The sequence below is a fragment of the Pantherophis guttatus genome, chromosome 1, assembly GCF_059756535.1.
Source record: "Pantherophis guttatus breed Tessera chromosome 1, ASM5975653v1, whole genome shotgun sequence".
NCBI classification, from domain to species: Eukaryota; Metazoa; Chordata; class Lepidosauria; order Squamata; family Colubridae; genus Pantherophis; species Pantherophis guttatus.
In genome coordinates this window covers 183,746,091-183,764,987 of record NC_142063.1, presented here as the reverse complement: position 1 = coordinate 183,764,987, position 18,897 = coordinate 183,746,091, and the positions used below count along the sequence as shown (strand labels likewise).

Here is an 18,897-nt window from a genome sequence, read left to right as displayed (position 1 = left end):
CAAAATAGATAAAATTTACAGAGTGAACTCTTGGGTGGCCAGACAAAGACAACTGCCTAGAGATGTGGTCATATACTTTACAGATAGAGAAATTAGAAATGATATCCTGCAAAAATCTTTTCATACTTCTGTACAAGTGGGGGGTTCACGACTTGAAATCTTTAAAGAATTACCTCCTAAAATGTTGAAAGCCAGAAAAGAATTTGGTTTTCTTGTTACGGAATTGAAAAATTTACAGATACCCTTCCGGTGGGATGCACCAGCTGGGATAATTTTTAGATATAAGGGAGAAGGATATCGGTTGAATACCGTGGAGAAGGCACAACACTTTTACACTACTATTCTTAAGGAAAGAACACCATCTCCACGTACATCCACAGTTTTGGAGATTAAAGAGAGTGAAGAGAGGCAATTGCAAGAACAGTCCAAGCAGGAATTAGAAGTAGTGCAAGGTGCAGAAGGAGGTTTTTTGAGTGAGCCCCTGTTTGATTCTTCTCCAATTTTGGACTTGATTCAGTTGACTGAAGTTAAAGATCAACGTATAACTAGAGCTCAATCTAAGCTACTTAAACAAAAGCAACAACAACAACAGGAAAGACAAGACAAGAAGGCAGTTAAGAGTACTGTACAAGAGAGTGGAGCTATGGGAGGAGCGATATCGAAGCTCTCGGATGAACTTCAAGCATATTGCTCTGTGCTCCAGAAAGAGGCTGATGACCTTTAAGTGTTTATCTTGGAATGTCAATGGGTTGAATTCAGCACAGAAAAGGAAGAAACTATTTACATATTTGAAACAATTTAATAATGATATAATATGTTTACAAGAAATGCATATTACAACTCAAGATCAAAAATATTTGATAAACTCAAAATTAGGAGCACATTTTATATCTTCAACTTCGCAGAAAAAGAATGGTGTGGTTATTTATGTAAATAAAAAGTTAACAGCTAAAGTTATAGAAGCAGATCAAGATGGTAGGTTTGTAGCAATTGAATTGATTACAGCAAATGGCCAAATTCTTTTGATTGGAATTTATGCTCCCAATCAACAACAGGACTATTTTTATAAGATGTTACATACTAAAATATTGCAATGGGACTATAGATCTATTTTAATTATGGGAGACTGGAATGGAGTAATTGATTCTAAACTAGATAAAAAGAGTTTGGCAAAGTCTAGAATTAGACTACCACAGACTTTTTTTGATATGAAAGAAGATATGGAACTAAAAGATGTTTGGAGAATACATAACCCAAAAGAATTGGATTACACTTTCTTTTCTGATAGACATAGATCCTTTTCTAGGATTGATTTTATCCTGTTGTCAAATGATCTACTTGTTAAGACAAAAAGAACAAAGATTTTTCCAAGAACTTTGACTGACCATAGCCCTGTATGGATAGAAATTGAGATGGATAAGGTTGAGAGATGTTCTTGGAGATTAAATGAGAACTTGTTTAGATATGAAAAAAATACAATAGAACTTAAAAAGCATTTGAAAGAATTTTTTGAAATAAATTTGAATAAAGGTACCCCAATTGAAATTGTTTGGGACGCAAGTAAAGCTTATATGAGAGGGGTACTTATCTACATGAACTCTAAACATAGACTGTTCCGACAAAAGAAAAGATCTGAATTGGAAACGGAAATAAAGAATAAAGAACAGTTACTTATTAAAAACCCAACAGATGAAAGAATACGAAGTGCTATAAAACTTTTGAAAGACCAATTTCAAATGCTTATGGCGGAACAAGTTGCAACAAACTTACAATATGCGAAGCATAATACATTTTGCAACGCTAACAAACCGGGCAGATGGTTGGCTTACACATTGAGGAAAAAACAAAGTATACGGACTATTGATAGTATTGATATTGGAGGGAAAGAAATTACTCAACAAAAATTAATTAAAGAAGCTTTTGTGGACTATTATACCAAACTATATGCCAAAGAGGAGGTGCAGAATGGACTTATAGAAAAATATTTAAATGATAAGAGAGTTACAAAAATTACTGATCAACAAAAGGAAAGAATGAATTATCCTATAACAGAGGAGGAGATAATAGCAGCAATTAAACAGTTAAAAACAGCCAAAGCTCCTGGCACGGATGGTTTGACCGCAGTGTATTACAAAACTTTACAAGCTGAAATGGTGGGACAACTTAGAGATTTATTTTGCAATATTCAACAAGGGGGTAAAATACCCCCATCATGGACAACTGCTTATATATCTCTGATACCAAAAGAACAAGCTGGTCCTAAAAAACCAGAGAATTATAGAGCAATATCTCTTTTGAATACAGACTATAAAATCTATGCGAAAGTATTAGCCAACAGGTTGATGCCAGTAATTCAAAAGGTGATTCATGAGGATCAAGCGGGATTTATTGAGGGCAGATATATGAAGGACAATGTAAGGCAAGTAATAGATTTATTGGAATATCTTGAGAAGAATAAACAGATTCCTGCAGTGCTGGTTTTTTTGGATGCAGAGAAGGCCTTTGATAGAGTGGATTGGAATTTTCTACTAAAGACTTTAAAAAAGATGGACTTTGGGGACCAATTTATACAGGCGATTTCAGCAATTTATCAAGAGCAAAAGGCACAGATTATTATTAATGGAAGTCTGACGACAGAGTTTAAAATTGAAAAGGGAACAAGACAGGGATGTCCGTTGTCCCCATTTTTATTTATTTTAACATTGGAAGTCTTGCTAAATACAATACGGGACTCTAAAATTTTGAAAGGCATAATGATAAGGCAAGAGGATTATAGAATAAAGGCATTTGCAGATGATCTGGTTGTTACCCTATCACAACCAATGGAATCAACAATCCTGATGAAGGACATTATACAAGACTATGGTAGAGTTTCAGGTTTTAGACTGAATTCAAAAAAGACCAAAATGATAGTTAAAAATATGACACAAGATCGTAAACATGAGCTTGAACGGAGGGCAGGTTTTGAAATTGTACCTAAGGTAAAATATCTTGGAGTTCAGGTTGCAGAATCAAACATGAAATTGTTTCAAAATAATTATGAGGTGTTGTGGCGAGAGGTTCAGAAAGATATGGAGATTTGGAAAAAGCTGCAACTGTCTTTACTTGGAAGAATAGCAGCAGTTAAGATGAATATTTTGCCAAGATTTCTGTTTTTGTTTCAAATGATTCCGGTGCTTAAAAGTGATAAACAACTGAAAGTTTGGCAGTCTGGTGTGAATAAGTTTGTCTGGAACGAGAAGAAGCCGAGAGTGAAATTGAAAATTATGCAAGATGTTCCAGAAAGAGGAGGCCTTAAACTCCCAAACCTACAGTTATATTATGATGCAGCAGCTTTAACTTTAACAAGTGATTGGTTTGGAAGTAAAAAGACTGGAATATTGAATGCAGAAAGTTTTGATCTTGAATTTGGATGGCATGCTTATTTATTTTATGACGACAAAGTAGATAAAGTATTTAAAAGTCATATACTTAGAGACTCTTTGATGAGAGTTTGGAAGAAGCACCGACTCAAATGGGATTATAAAATACCGCTATGGCTGGATCTTGGTCATACTTTGTGGAATACAAATATAATGTCACTCGGGGGGTTTTTATATAAAGAGGTTCTTTTTATAGATGCGGGCAGATGGCAGCTGAAGACATTACAGACACTGTTGGATGAAGGGTTTAATTTAACTTGGTTACAATATAATCAATTACAACTGAGATGGAAAGAGGATCAAAAAACTGGTATTATGTTGCATGAGGAAGAATTGGTTAGACATATAAGAGAGAAAGGTCCAATGCATATTAAAAGGCTTTATAATGTTTTGTTAGAAAGAGATTCAGAAACGGAATTAGTTAAAGATTGTATGATTAAGTGGGCACAGAATTTTGAAGAACCAGTGATGCTGGAAACTTGGGAAAAAATTTGGGTACAGAATGTTAAATTTACACAGTCGCAAAACCTGAGAGAAAATTTTTATAAAATGTTTTATAGATGGCATTTAGATCCTAAAAAGTTGTCATGTATGTACCCTAATGTTCAGCCAAAATGTTGGAGATGTGAATGTTCAGATGCTACGTATTATCATGTTTGGTGGACCTGCAGGAAAGTTAAGGCTTTTTGGATAAAAATTTGGTGGGTCATGCAGAATGTTTTGAGGAAAAAAATTCAATTTTCTCCACAGTTGTTTTTATTGGGTATAGTTAAGGGTTTTACACGGGGTGAAATAAAATTGATATTGTATATGATAACAGCAAGATTGTTGATAGGTAAATATTGGAAGAATGAAGCTTTGCCCACTATCGAGGAATGGACTTTGAAGATGGCTAGTTTTGCAGAGATGGCGAAGATTTCAGCATATTTAAAAGACTGTTCACAAGAGACTTATGAATGGGAATGGAAAAGGTGGATAGAATATGTTCAGAACAAATACCAAACTAGAAAGTATCAAATAGCTTTTATTTGAAAATAATGTATTAGAAATATTTTAAAGAGACAAAGTGGAAAAATTATACAGGGGGAGGGATGGGTTCAAGCTTATATATCAGTGTTATTAGTTATGAGTACATAATAGGGAAGTCTGGGGGGGGAGGGTTAGGGAGGGTTAGGGAGGATGGGAAGTTTGGGGAGGGAGGTGGGGGGGTGAAAAAAGGGGTGAAAATGTAATTGTAAAACTTTTGCAATAAAAAAAAAAAACAATGTGTTACACAGGCGAAGCAAGATCTGGCCACTGTGACTACGTTAATCTATCACACCCAAGCCCCAAAAGATTGTAAGCCCATGGGAAGGACATGTCAGAGAAATGGAACCATGTATACGTTGTGTATTCTAGGAAGTAAGGAGATCTGTTACAAACCTGAAACTCCGGAAAAGTTGAATGTCACCTTGTATACAGGGTTTGGACAACTTTATGGTGAGAAAATAGAAGGCCGATATGCATATGTGAATCATGCCGCTGTCCTTAGACAGGAAAGTGAGAAAATAATATTGGAATTTGATGTGTGTATGGCTATAGATAAACCAGGCCGACCAGGTAAAGTGGGATGTGGATCTGACTCTTGGAAACATACATACAAACACGACCATAAATATCTGTGTAGCACCGATAACACCTGGATTACAGCCAGACATGAGGAATGGCTACCCTGCGCAGGTTCAGTGAAATGTGCAGGATGGGAATGTGTGTGTGACTATACAGGAGGTGGATACCAGGGGTGTGCGGGATTGGGCGAATTCACAAGAGTCAAAAACAGTAACCGGGTTAGGTTAGAAGTACTCAGAACCCATTCACTTTTAAAAGCCATTGGGTTTGGAATTGATGGAACAGGCCAGGACCCTTTGACTTACCTAACCATAATAATGGAGAAGATTCATGAAGGGCAAATTAGAACTTTGGGCTGGTCTGTATATGATAATCTAAGGAAATTGGATAATGATCCACTCTCTATAAGTACAAAGGTTAACAATATGTTTGTAGAACTGGCAGAAGTAGTGGCTAAACACTGACAGTAAGGAACTGTTTTGTGTGCGGTGGTACGAATATGGGCGAACAATGGCCGTGGGAAGCCTTGGAAGCAAGCCCTGAAGTTTTCAATAATATGTCTCAGGCAGGGAATATTTCCGCCAGAACTCGCCTTTCTGGTATTGTATGGACATTATCAACTAACCTAGTGGGGCGAAATTGTTTTGTGAGGAATCAAACTGAGCCCGTGGGAGACCTCATCTAGGATACTGGGATCAGGAGTATAAAAGCTGGATCTCTCCTGGTAATAGGACAGAGCCTAGTAAATTTAATATTACCTTATTTTACTATCTTAATAGTACCTTGGAGGAATGGGTTGCCCCAGACAACATGTACTGGATATGTGGCAACTTGGCATATGAAAAACTACCTTGGAACTGGTCAGGGTCTTGTGTATTAGGATGGATTAAGCCATCCTTCTTCCTTTTGCCTATTCAGTCGAGACAAGTGTTTGGTGTTCCTGTGTATGACATAGTGGGGTTACAGAGACGCAGAAGGGATGTAAATACAGCCTTCTCTAATTTTCCATGTAAAGAGTTGGCAGAATATGAAAAAACCAACACTTGGAACTCTGAGCGAATAGTATGCACATACGGACAGGCCACTTGGGCGGAGGATGGCTCATACGGATACAGAACCCCTATTTATATGCTGAACAGGATTATCAGTTACAGGCAGTCCTAGACCTGGCTGGTCAAAGGATAGACAAGGCCTTGAACATATTGTCTGAAACCACAGATAAAGTAAGGACAGCTGTATATCAAAATAGGTTGGCTCTGGATTACATCTTGACTAAGGAAGGAGGGGTGTGTGGAAAATTTAACCTATCTAATTGTTGCTTACAAATTGATGAAACAGGGAAAGTAATTAAGCAATTAACCACTGAAATGAGACAGCTCACCCACAATGCTGACCAGGAATGGAACAGATTTAATTTCAAAGAAATCTTTAGTGGCTGGTTCCCTAAACTGCCAGGATTACAAGCGATCGTGGCATTAATAGGTTTAATTGCGACCGGATGTATCATCTTACCATGTGTTCTGCCTGTTTTTGTTAAAAATATGTCAAATAGTTTGTCTTTATTGGCAAAAAGGGAAGCAGTCACCCAGGTCATGGCCATGTGGGAATATCAGAGAATTATTGACACTGACAATTATGAAATTCCTCTTGAGAAGTCAGAAGAGTTCCAGAGGGGGGAATAAAGTATACTGATGGGATTAAGTCCTTGCTCGCAATGCCTATGTGTCTATGTGACATTGTTGAATGAGAGGACTGATGGGATTAAGCCCCCGCTCATGGTATACGTGACATCTCACCTGTGCTGAGATATCCCGGCAGGACCAAGGAAGTGGGCATGTCATATCCATAAATGGTAATCGTGTACATCCGGAAATGAATATACTGACTGAAAAGAGTATGTAACCTTGTATGTAACAACCCTTTGGGGTTCAGACTTTGCTGAGTTATCACTGCCGAACCTTGTGCAATAAATCTTTCCTTTCGATAAAGAGCTGGTGTGGTCTCTTTTCTGTAACACTGGGACTCATATTTGCATCTAGTATCATGCAAATTTCTAAAGGGTGGAATTTGCATTATGACATTGTGGGAAGAAAAATCCAGTCTGGTTCCAAGCAGGGAGAAAGACGCTGGAAACCCAGTCTTTCTGAATGGATACAAAATCTGCATTCCTAAAGGTCAGCGTCTTCAAGCTTCTTAGTTTGAAGCTGTTTTCCTATGTCCGGGGCTGCTTTCTGCCTTTGTTTTTCCCTATTTCTCCTTTGGGAAAAAATAATATTCTGCCTCTTTTAATATTCCCCAAAATATTTAATTCTCTCGTGGGGGGGGCTTCCCAGAACACACATTTTGTCATTTCCCCATTGGTTTTCCTCCCAAATACTCCATTATTACATTTCTGTCCTTGCACAATTTCCTATTCATTATTTTCCCCAGAGTAGTCCCTAAATATTTAGTCACTTATAACCAAGAGTTACCTTCACCACTTATCATATGCTTTATTTCTTTGCGAATGTTCCAGCTGCCAAGATAGTATCTGATTTAGCCTGATCTAGACGACTGAAAAGCGGAGAGAATATACCTGAGAGGATAATATTGTTAGTGCTACCAATTAAAATATATTGCTCAATCAAATTCTATAGGAAGGGCAATTGCACAACGAATACCCCCCATCTAGAACCTTGTATTCTATCGCCGCGACCACAGCAAAAGGAAATAGTTTGTGAAGAAGGCAACGATCTCCCTGCCCCCCACCTCCCTCCGCCACCGCCGCTTCTATAGCAACCGCCCGGGCAGAAGAAAAGCAGAGGAGCCGAAGCGTGGTTTTGGTCTCGGCAGCTAGTCGCTAAGGAGGCCGCGCGGGGAGAGCACCGTTGTGCAACTGCAGGAGAAGCAGCCTTCAGACGTGGAAGTGGGGCGTGATTCACGTGGCCCCGAGGCGGAGGCAAGAGCTCGCCTAGCGGCACACGCGCCGCTGTCGTTAAGGGCCTCTGCTACTGGGGCTCTGCATGCCCGCTGCTACAGCTAGAAGGCTCATTTCCTCGTCTTTTACCCGGCAGCATTTTTCTCCCAGTTTAAACAACGGATACATAGACAGACAACTTTTCCTGACTCCTTTTCCAACAGGCTTTAAGAAAACCGAATCGGAGCAGAAAGCTAAACGCAAGGGAAGGTGACAAAAGACAATGTCGCATAAGTAAGTAAAAAGCAAAATAGTACACTTTTGCAAAAAGCAATGACGCATAAGTAAGTACAAAATAAAACAGTACACTTTTGTTAAATATATAGTGCCGGTTCATGGGTGTCAATTTAGGTCAGTTCTGGTCCCTGTTACAGCTTCTACGAAGTTAACGTTGTGGGATGATGAATGAGCAGGAAACGATCACGGAAAATAGGAATAGGTTTGGTTTCACTTTAGTATCTAGATGTAAATACCTTTAATATTGCGTTGCTTGCCTATTTATGTCACTCTTATAACTACAATTTAATAACTAATTTGTTCCTGGCGAGGGTTTACTGCAAACAAACATGGTGAGATGAACTCTCATTTTCCATGTTTTTATCCCATTCGCGTCTGCCTATCTGGCCTCTTCTCACATTTCATTCACTCCTTAGATTGAAAAATGAGTGTTTCAGACGAATACTCTGTTTTGAAAAACAATATACAGTTTTAGAAATTCAAAATATTCCAGCTGCATTACAGGATGAGTTCTATTTTGTTTTTTTAATGGTGAAACAATCATTTTGGGACAGTTTTTTAATAATAGAAAGCTGTATGGTATTTTCTCTTCAAGAAATAATGGGTGCAGTTTATAAAATCTAATTTGGCTCCTAGCCAGTATGGTTTATAACTCATATTTTATTGGCAACATGAAAGGTTTTAAGAGATTTTTACCCTCTATTTTAATGAGGCATATATCATGATCCTTTATGATAATAGTTCATAAGGATCATAGTTCTCTGCAATATTTTTTTCACAGGAACAAAACAATATAGAATGTGATTGCAATCTGCATGTATTGTGAATGTGTAAATCACACATTTATTTTTCTTGTATGAATAACCTTTTAAATAAATTGTACAGTTTTACATGATTTGTACGGAAAAGGTTCCCATGCTCCAGAAAACGATCTCTGAATTTTAGTTCAGTATTGTGCAACTTTCATTCATGCACACTAGTTCCATGCAGGATAGCCATAAATAGGATAGCCATAAATAGGATAGCCATAAAATGTAAAATTTCTGTTGGAGCTGTGATGGCCAAGGCTAATAAATTGGCCCTTATTGATTTAAAGTGTTAGAAAGTATAGAAATAATCTCCCTTTCATATGATTTGGTCCCAGATCAAATTGAAATTGCCTAGACTGACTTGCAACAAAGGATCTTGTTGGCTGAAAAAAAGGTATAAGCAGTGGTGGGATTAAAATAATTTAACAACTGGTTGTCTGCCCTAATGACCCGGTGGGTAGGCGTGGTTGGGTGGTCATGTGACTGGGTAGGCATGGCCAACTTGACATCACTCAAGTCAAGGGACACCTTGCCTTGCCTGACCTTGCCACGCCCAGCCCCGCTTCTCCCCTCCCCTCCCAGCCACTCCTTGTCACACCACTCTCTCCCTCCCTCCCTCCCTCTTGCCTAAGAAGGCCAGGGCAAGTACTGCCAAGAAAATGGCAGAGAGCTATCCAAATAATCACCAGATATAAAAACTGACTTGAATGCATAAAAAAACCCCAAATCATAAATATGCAGATCACACATACATGTGCACTTTGCACATCTCAGTTTATTCTGAGCTTTAACTTTCTAACATTTCTGTAGTAGTGTATATATACTCTTCTTTAGATCTACCCCATCTATATGCACAGTATATAGCAGTGGTTCTCAACCTGTGGGTCGGGACCCCTTTGGGGCTCGAATGACCCTTTCACAGGGGTCGCCTAAGACCATCGGAAAATACATATTTTCAATGGTCTTAGGAACAATTTTATGGTTGGGGGTCACCACAACATGAGGAACTGTATTAAAGGGTCGCGACATTAGGAAGGTTGAGAACCACTGGTATATAGGAATACACAAAATGTTACCTATTATCCAGACCAAACAGTCATTTGTATGAATAACTTATTGTATAATTTGCTATTCACTTCTGTCTGTCTTTGATTGTTCTTCATTTTGAGATATAAATATTTTACATGCAAGAACTGACTAGGTTTACACAATGTGCTAAACTATAAATATTTTGTTTGGTTTTGGCTCAGTATGTTGTATGAGCTTAATCATTGTCGTCTGGGCTCGCTCAAAATTGTAGCCTAGTATCAATGGTGAGTATAATCAATACAGGGTGAAGAAATTGTAACCAGGAATTCATACTGAACACAGCAGGATTGATTTCTCAGAATGCTCAATTCAGCTATTTTATTATTATGCAAGAGTACAGCCTTGCATCAGTTCAGTAGGTAAACTGATGCTGAAACAACAGTGTAAATTAGAATCATAGACACAGAAAGGCTAGTGAGGCGGTCAAATCCAACACCCTGCCCATTAACCACAAAAATCCAAATTAAACATCCCATGTATTTAGTCCAACTGACCATATCAGATGCATATATCACATGAAGGGTGGCCTTCATGTAATTGCTTTCATTGTTGAACCACTCTTTCTGTCAGGAAATTTTTTAATGTTCACCTGGAATCTGCCTTCTTGTACATATACAAGTCTTGCATTAAGGAATAAAAATAAATAAACACCTCTATGTGATATATTTGAAAAATGCCATCATATCCCCCTTCTAAAACCTAAGTAGTATTTAAGTGTTGTGAGTTCATATCTGACCTCTAATACAGAAATTCTGTAGCTGTGCCTTTTAGAAAAATTCTATTTATTTGCTTTATATCTTGTAACATCTACCCTAAGAGCCATTTTTGTGAAGAGGCAAAGTCTCAGGCAACTTAAGTTATTTCATGAAAGCTCTGGTGACACTTTCTCTCAGGGAATGCCATATTCTTCCTGGAAGAACACCATATTTAATGAAAATTTATAAGTGAACTTGTGGCATTCCAGTTTGCATTTGAATCAAAGTACATGTGCTTCTGATTTATTATTATTATATACTTTATTCATTAAACATGAAACTCACTCAACTGAACATTCAAGAATGCATCACAAATACCATTGACTGGTGCTAATGGTTGATACGGGTTGCTGCCAGCATCCTAGGTATCAACCAAGTAACTTCTTAAGATGTACGATGTTCCAAGTAGCAAAGTTTTTTGCAGTTCTGCTGGTGTTATTGCAGGAAGCTGCAATTTCTTGATGTATTTTATACAATTCTTGGACATGGTACCAAGTGCCCCGATAACAATGGGTATCACTGTTACATGTTTCATCCATAATCGCATAGTTTCGATGGCCAGGTTGTGACATTTTGTGATTTTTTCCAGTTCTTTTTCTTCAACTCTGGTGTCTCCTGGTAATGGCGATATCAATAAATTGTATGCTTTGGTTTTTGACAACTGTGATATCTTGCGGGTTGTGTTCCAAATGACAATCCGTCTGTATTCAAAATATTTATTTTGAATATTATATATTATTTATAATAAATTATTATTATTAATTGAATTTATATTGCCACCTATTCGCCCATGGCGACTCAAGGCGGCTTACAGAATATAAAACCACATTTAAAACAAGATAAAAATAATCAAAGAGATGGGATTCCCGATGGTACTCCAGTGTCCCATTCCACTAATCTTGTGGGAAATTGCAGTTCTGCTGGGATTTGGAGAGTCACTGCACCACCAATCCCAACTTCAATTAAAAACTCAGAGGCAAGCATTTCTCAATGTTCCATTTATTAGAGTAGGTATACTGGCACATCTGGGAAAACCCAAATCTGAGAGTTCCCGGTTTTCCCTCAGTAAATCAAAACCCCAAATCCAGCCCTGCACCCATCAGTCTGTCACATGGCCCAATCACCATCCGTCCCAACCTGAGCCATCCCTGCAACCACTCCTCCTCCAGATGAAGAAACACCATGACCTTGACCGAAGGGAAGAATGCTATTATGTCTAACTACAATCACTCTACTGAATTCCCCTTCCTACTTTCCCAGGCGTAAGACGTTGGCAGCGTGGAAGCTTCTGGTGTTAATATGGCTTCCAAAGCTGACATTACCTTTCAATCCTGTGATTTCGATATTTCCTACTTAGTTTCCCAACCTCTTTTCTGAGGGAGGCCAGAAATTATAATTGGGGCCTTCTGTAAGCAGATCTGCTCTTGCCCCTGAGCCACAATCCTTCATTTTGGAAATATTGTTAAGTGTCCTCTAGACAGTAGCAGTAGAGGGTGGAAAATACCTTCTAAACAATAGAAATGGGGGAAATGAATATATATGCCCAAATTTTAATTAGATCAAACTTTTTAATCCACTAATAGAATATTGCTGTTAAATTATTTTATTTACAGAAATGTTTTGGAATTTGTTCCTGGAACTTCAGATCTTTTGCATAACTGCATGTTTAATTTTGCTATTTATGAAGCAGCTTTGATTTTTTTTACTGGTTCTTCCTAAGAGTGAATTTGATTTAATCACTGATCAAGAAAACTAAATCATGATTTATTCCCAGTCAGAAGCATTGTGTAATTGTCATTTTCAGTAAAATTGCTTTCTTTTTGGTGTAACCTGAATATACATTCTTCAGTATTTACACAGAACGTAAAAGTTGGAAGTAGATGCAAGAAATATATCAATCTCTGTTTAAACAGTTGAAGCGAACAGTTCTTACAACATTTTTTTCCCCTAAGGTCCAACCAAAATCTGCTTCCTTGTAATTTCATTGTTTCTTGTCCTGCCTTTTGGAAAAACTCTGAACAATCTTGCCCCATCTTTTGCATGACAGCCTTCTAGATATATGAAGACAGTTCTCTTTTTTCAGCATATCAGTGTCACCAATCATTCTTCGTAATCTGTTTAGAGGTCTCTTGGTTGGTTTTTCCTAGATTTGATTTTCTCTATCAGTTTGATAGTACATTTTCTAAAATGTGCCCAGATATTTTAGATGTAGTCTGATCATCATAGAATAAACAGGAAGATGTCTTCTCTTGATCTTGACATTGTATTTCTGTTGATACAGTCTAGAATTATTGCTTTGTTTGCATCATCAGCAGTGGTGGGTTTCTACCAGTTCGCCCTGGTTTAGGCAAACCGATAGTGGTGGTGGGAGGCTCCGCCCACCCACCCAGACGTCATCACGGATGCTCTGCGCTGTGCGTGAGCTAAGCGAGCGTGCACACGCTCACAGTTCTGAACCGGTAGCGAAGGTAAGTGGAACCCACTACTGATCACCAGCCTGTTTTATTTTATTTTATTTTAATTAACATTTATATAGCTCATCTTATTCCAAATTCTGGGCGGTCCCAAATCTGATTGCGTACCTGGCTCCCTGCCACGTAACAGCGGTCCTGCCTGAGCTGCTCGACATTATAGCCGGGGTGGCGGTGGAAACCCCCAGACTTATTGTTATGGGGGATTTTAACCTGCCATCCCCTGGTGAGATGTCGGAGACGGCTCGGGAGTTCATGGCTTCCATGATGACCATGGACCTGACCCAGGTAGTTCAAGGCCCCACCCACTTGGGGAATCACACTCTGGACTTGATTTTTGTCTCTGATCAGTGGCTGAATGATCTAAGAATAGGGGATATAGACATCAAGCCCTTGTCATGGTCTGATCATTCTCTCCTTCACATGGACTTTCAAGTCACTTCCACCCACCGTAGGGAGACGGAACCAACCAAATGGTTCCGTCCCAGGCGCCTGATGGACCCCGAAAGGTTCCTGATGGAGCTTGGGCCATTTCCTGAGACTCTGGCTCACAACTCGACTGAGGACCTGGTGATCGCCTGGGACAGGGCGGCTACTGGGGCCTTGGACCGCGTTGTGCCTTTGCGGCCTCTGACCCGATGCCGATCTCATCTAGCTCCTTGGTTTTCTGAGGAGCTGAGAGAGATGAAGCGTCGGAAAAGACACCTGGAGAGCGATTGGAGGACAAGCCGATCTGAATCTGACTGAACACAGGTGAGATCTTATATTAAGACCTACCTAGTGGCGATAAGAGCGGCGAAGTCTAGCTACTTCTCCGCTCTTATTGCATCTGCAGAGAACCGCCCAGCTGCGCTGTTTAGGGTGACCCGCTCCCTACTTCAGGTGGGGGTACGGGAAGATCCCTTAAAGGCATGATAAAGTCGCTCAGATTCGGGAAGGCCTGGACTCCGATTGGGTAGATCCAGGGGAGAAGACGGGGGCAGGTCTTGAGAGCGTTATCTGGGAAGAGTTTGACTCTGTGGCTCCTGAGGACGTGGACAGGATTCTGGGCAAGCTTAAAGCTGTCACATGTTTATTGGACCCGTGTCCCTCCTGGTTGGTACTGGCCTCCCGGGAGGTTACACGAGGCTGGCTCCAGGGGATTATAAATGCTTCTCTGAGTGAGGGTGTCTTTCCCGCCGCCTTGAAAGAGGCGGTTGTGAAGCCCCTCCTCAAGAAGCCTTCCCTGGACCCGGCTATATTATCAAATTATCGTCCAGTCTCCAATCTTCGCTTTGTTGCGAAGGTTGTTGAGAGTGTGGTGGGGTGACAACTACCCCGATACCTGGATGAAGTTGTCTATCTGGATCTGTTCCAGTCGGGCTTCAGGTCACGATACAGCATGGAAACGGCATTGGTCGCATTGGTGGATGATCTCTGGAGGGCTCGGGACAGAGGTTGCTCCTCTATCCTGGTCCTATTAGATCTCTCAGTGGCTTTTGATACCATCGACCATGGTATCTTACTGCACCGGCTGGAGTGGTTAGGAACAGGGAGCACCGTGCTTCGGTGGTTCTCCTCCTTCCTCTCTGACCGTTCGCAGTTTGTGTTGGCAGGGGGGCAGAGGTCGACCTCGAGGCACCTTATTTGTGGGGTGCCGCAAGGGTCAGTCCTCTCACCCCTTCTGTTCAACATTTATGTAAAACCGCTAGGCGAGATCATCCATGGTTTTGGGGTGAGTGTTCATCAGTATGCTGATGACACACAGCTGTACATCTCCACCCCAGACCACCCCAATGATGCCCTTGCTGTGATGTCCCGTTGCCTGGAGGCCGTGCGAATCTGGATGGGGAGAAACAAGCTCAGACTCAACCCCTCCAAGACCGAGTGGCTGTGGCTTCCGGCGTCCCGGTATAGTCAGCTGGTACCATCACTGACAATAGGGAATGAGATCTTGCTTCCCACAGAGAGGGCCCGCAACTTGGGTGTCCTCCTGGATTCACGGTTATCTTTAGAAGATCATTTGACGGCCGTGGCCAGGGGTGCCTTTTATCAGGTTCGCCTGATCCACCAGTTGCGTCCCTTTCTGGATCGGGACGCCTTGCGCACGGTCACTCATGCCCTAGTTACCTCCCGTATGGACTACTGTAATGCTCTCTACATGGGGCTCCCCTTGAAAAGCACCCGGAGGCTCCAACTGGTCCAGAACGTAGCCGCGCGGGTGATTATGGGCGCAGCTCGTTATGCCCATGTAACACCTCTCCTACGCGAGCTGCACTGGCTCCCGGTGGTCTTCTGGGTGCGATTCAAGGTGTTAGTTATCACCTTTAAAGCGCTCCATGGCTTAGGACCTGGGTACCTACGAGACCGTCTTTTGCCACCAATAGCCACCCACCGACCAGTTCGTTCTCACAGGGAGGGACTACTCAGGGTACCGTCAGTCAAATTATGTCGACTGGTGACTCCCAGGGGGAGGGCCTTCTCTGTGGGGGCTCCAACCCTTTGAAATGAACTGCCCCCGGAGATACGGAATATCCCTGATCTCCGTGCTTTCCGCCGTGCCCTCAAGACCCTGATGTTCCAACAGGCGGGGCTAAACATACGAACATGTGAATGATTTTTTTAAATGTTATCTAATTCTGGGTTTTATTTAATTGACCAAACTAAGTAATAATTTTAATTAGCAATTTTATGATGTTTGTGTGTCTATATTTTTCTTGACTGTACACCGCCTTGAGTCCTATGGGAGAAAGGCGGTATAGAAATATAATAAATAAATAAATAAATAATAAATGAACAAAAACAATATCAGTAATAAAATAACATAAAAACCATATTAAAACTATTATAAATATTTTTGGTTCATGTTCAGTTTATAACCAACCAATACACCCAGGTGCTTTTTATATAGAGAGATAGTCATAACTTGACTACGGTAATTGGGAATCTTACAGATGTTTTGTCAAAAGCTTTGCTGAAGTCAAAATATTCTATGTCAACCACATTCAAATAAATTAATCACTATCCAAAAAAAAACATTATTTGGCGTGACAAAGCCATTTTTGATAAAACCATGCTAGCTCCTGCCAAACAATACATTCTTTTCTAAATGCTCACAGGTTGAGTACACAACTTTTGTAATTGCAGGACTTGTCGTAAATACTTGGGGTTATCGTGTAACTTTGAACAGTCACTAAGTGAACTGTCCTAACCAGGGTGGATTTGATTTAAATCGAGTTGATTTAAATCACAATTTAAATCATGATTTAAATCACTAGTAAAAAGGCTCGATTTAAATCAACTCGATTTAAATCATAATTTTTAAAGAGCAACTGTCATCTCTGCTACTCCTTTGACCCACTGTTGACTCACCGATAGTCCCAGTGTTGCAGAATATACAGCCTCATGCTACATAACTAAGCTCCATTTCATGCTGAATAAACTAAATTATTTATGTATCTTAAATAGAAAACTATCTTACAATAGATTTTTACCCCAAAAGTTTTTTATTAAAATAAATTTGATAAAAATCAAAAAAATCTGATTTAAATAAAAAAAAATCTGATTTAAATTAAAAAAATCTGATTTTTTTGATTTTTTTAAAAAAATCATTGATTTTTATCCACCCTGGTCCTAACTCAAGGATTACCTGTATTCTTGAATACTCCTCCAAACAAAATAAATATAGCCACAAAAAATAAATTTGCTGAATTAGAATATTCCCTCATGTATCTATTATTGTTAGCCTTTTTAAGATGGTTACTAAAGTTTGGCTCTAGATTGTACTATTCCTATAGTTTCAAATTTCGTGTTTTTCTCATAACTGACTGGCATCTTCTCCAAACTGATGAGATAAATAATTCCTACATATAGAAAACAAGATATGAAGAAATTATAATGCACCATCTTTCATAATGTTTCCTCCTATACTTTTGAAAACTAGGGAGAAAAATTTTTCTTAAGGGGTTTTCTTTTCTGAAAAATGAGAATAAGGACCCTTTCTTGGAAACAATATGGATGTTGTGTGATAGCGCCTCCTTTGTGGGTGTTGTTTTAATCCTCAATCTAGTTTATAGCCCTGGATTTGGAGGACTAGAAGACTTTCAAGATCTTCAAACTAGAAGATCTCCAAGGTCCCTTCCAATTCTGTTATTCCCTGTTGATATATCTATACTAGGGGTGTCAAACTAAAGGCCCAGGGGCTGGATCCAGTCCGTGGGTGTTTAGATCTGGCCCATGAGCCTGTCCTGGAAACAGTGAAGGACCGGTCCATGGTATCTCTGCCAGTGAAAAGGGAGCTCGGGAGGATCCTCCTGAGCTCCATTTTCACTGGCAGAGGGCTGCAGGAGGCCGTCATGGCCCCAAATGGAGCCTCAATGAGTGACATCAAGCTGTATAGATCAGAGGTGTCAAACTCGATTTTGTGTTTGACCTTACAGGGGGGGGCGTGAGGTATTGCCAGGGGATCACCCTGGCCATGCCTCACACCCCCTCAAGGTCAAATATAAAATCGAGTTTGACACCTCTGATCTATACAAATAAACTGCTATCATTCTTAGAATGTTTTAAATCTTTAAAGCAAAAGCCTTGTCTGTTACTAAGGTGGACAGTCAAATAGTACCTTGCTCATTTTTTACAGCTTGGTATTTTATGATGCTTCTCATCCATCTCAGACCCAAAGTGCTTAGATTTTTAGGCCAGGCAAATTTAGCTAATCACTGTCACCAATGAGTCAAAGATGTAGAGATCCAGAAGAAAAAACAGAAAAATATCAGAGAAAAATATATATTTAATTCTGCCAAAATAAAAATGAGAAATTCTGAGAAATTCTGAAAAAAAAACCTTGAAATATTTTCCCTTTTGGTTTGAGCAAATGCTTTCAAAACAAGCTCCTACTTTTGCAAAAATAGTCATAAAACGTGTTTTGAATAAAAGGATCTATAGCATTTTAAGATGATGCATGTATTTATTTTAGACATATACAACATTCAAAATCCTGTCAATAGCAGCTGATGTTCATCACAGCAGATCCCATTTTCTGTCTTCTTGAGGTGGATGAAATGCAACTGCATAACACTTTATCAGGAGGTAGTGACCACTGGAGATGGCAGTGGGTGGTAGAAGTCAACTGAGTTGTTCACCAATCAGACAACTCATAAATTTATAACAAATCCTGGAGTTGAGGGCAGTAGAAAATGATATATCTAGGTATGAGAATGAACAAGCAGAAGGACCTATAGAAAAAAGTTGGTCAAAGAAAAACTGGGGGAAAAATAGTAAATTACTCAAGGCAAGCACAGAGTTGACTGAACTCTCTCCCAAGAGCCATAGAAATAAGAGCCAGAGGAAGGGACTTGACAAGAAACATATAGGAAATAAATTTGGCCTCTTGGCTGCATCTGACTGTAATACCTATGGCAAAAAGCACAAAGGAGGATTATCAGAAAAATTGCTGAAAGTGTATACATTAATCTCCTAGAAATGCCATCATTGCTAATTTACTTGAGAATTGATACAATCTTTTTTATTGTGTTATTTATTTATATACATTTGTATGCTACACACTCCAAA

At 39.6% G+C, this 18,897-nt stretch overlaps 1 protein-coding gene across 6 annotated transcripts in view; it reads left to right on the top strand.

Annotated features, from left to right (window-relative positions):
• DRC11 (dynein regulatory complex subunit 11) overlaps positions 1-18,897 on the top strand; it is a 277,555-nt gene that overhangs the window by 15,839 nt on the left and 242,819 nt on the right. For 3 of the 6 annotated variants that reach the window (XM_087885733.1, XM_087885748.1, XM_087885745.1), the window contains exon 1: positions 7,790-8,220. The exons of 1 other annotated variant lie outside the window; for it this stretch is intronic. In XM_087885733.1, the coding sequence (XP_087741859.1) occupies positions 8,210-8,220 (11 nt within the window). In that variant the 5' untranslated portion in view covers positions 7,790-8,209. Of the gene's footprint in view, positions 1-7,789; positions 8,221-18,897 lie in introns of those variants that run through there. 2 more of the 6 variants (XM_087885750.1, XM_087885741.1) reach the window with 2 other exon arrangements.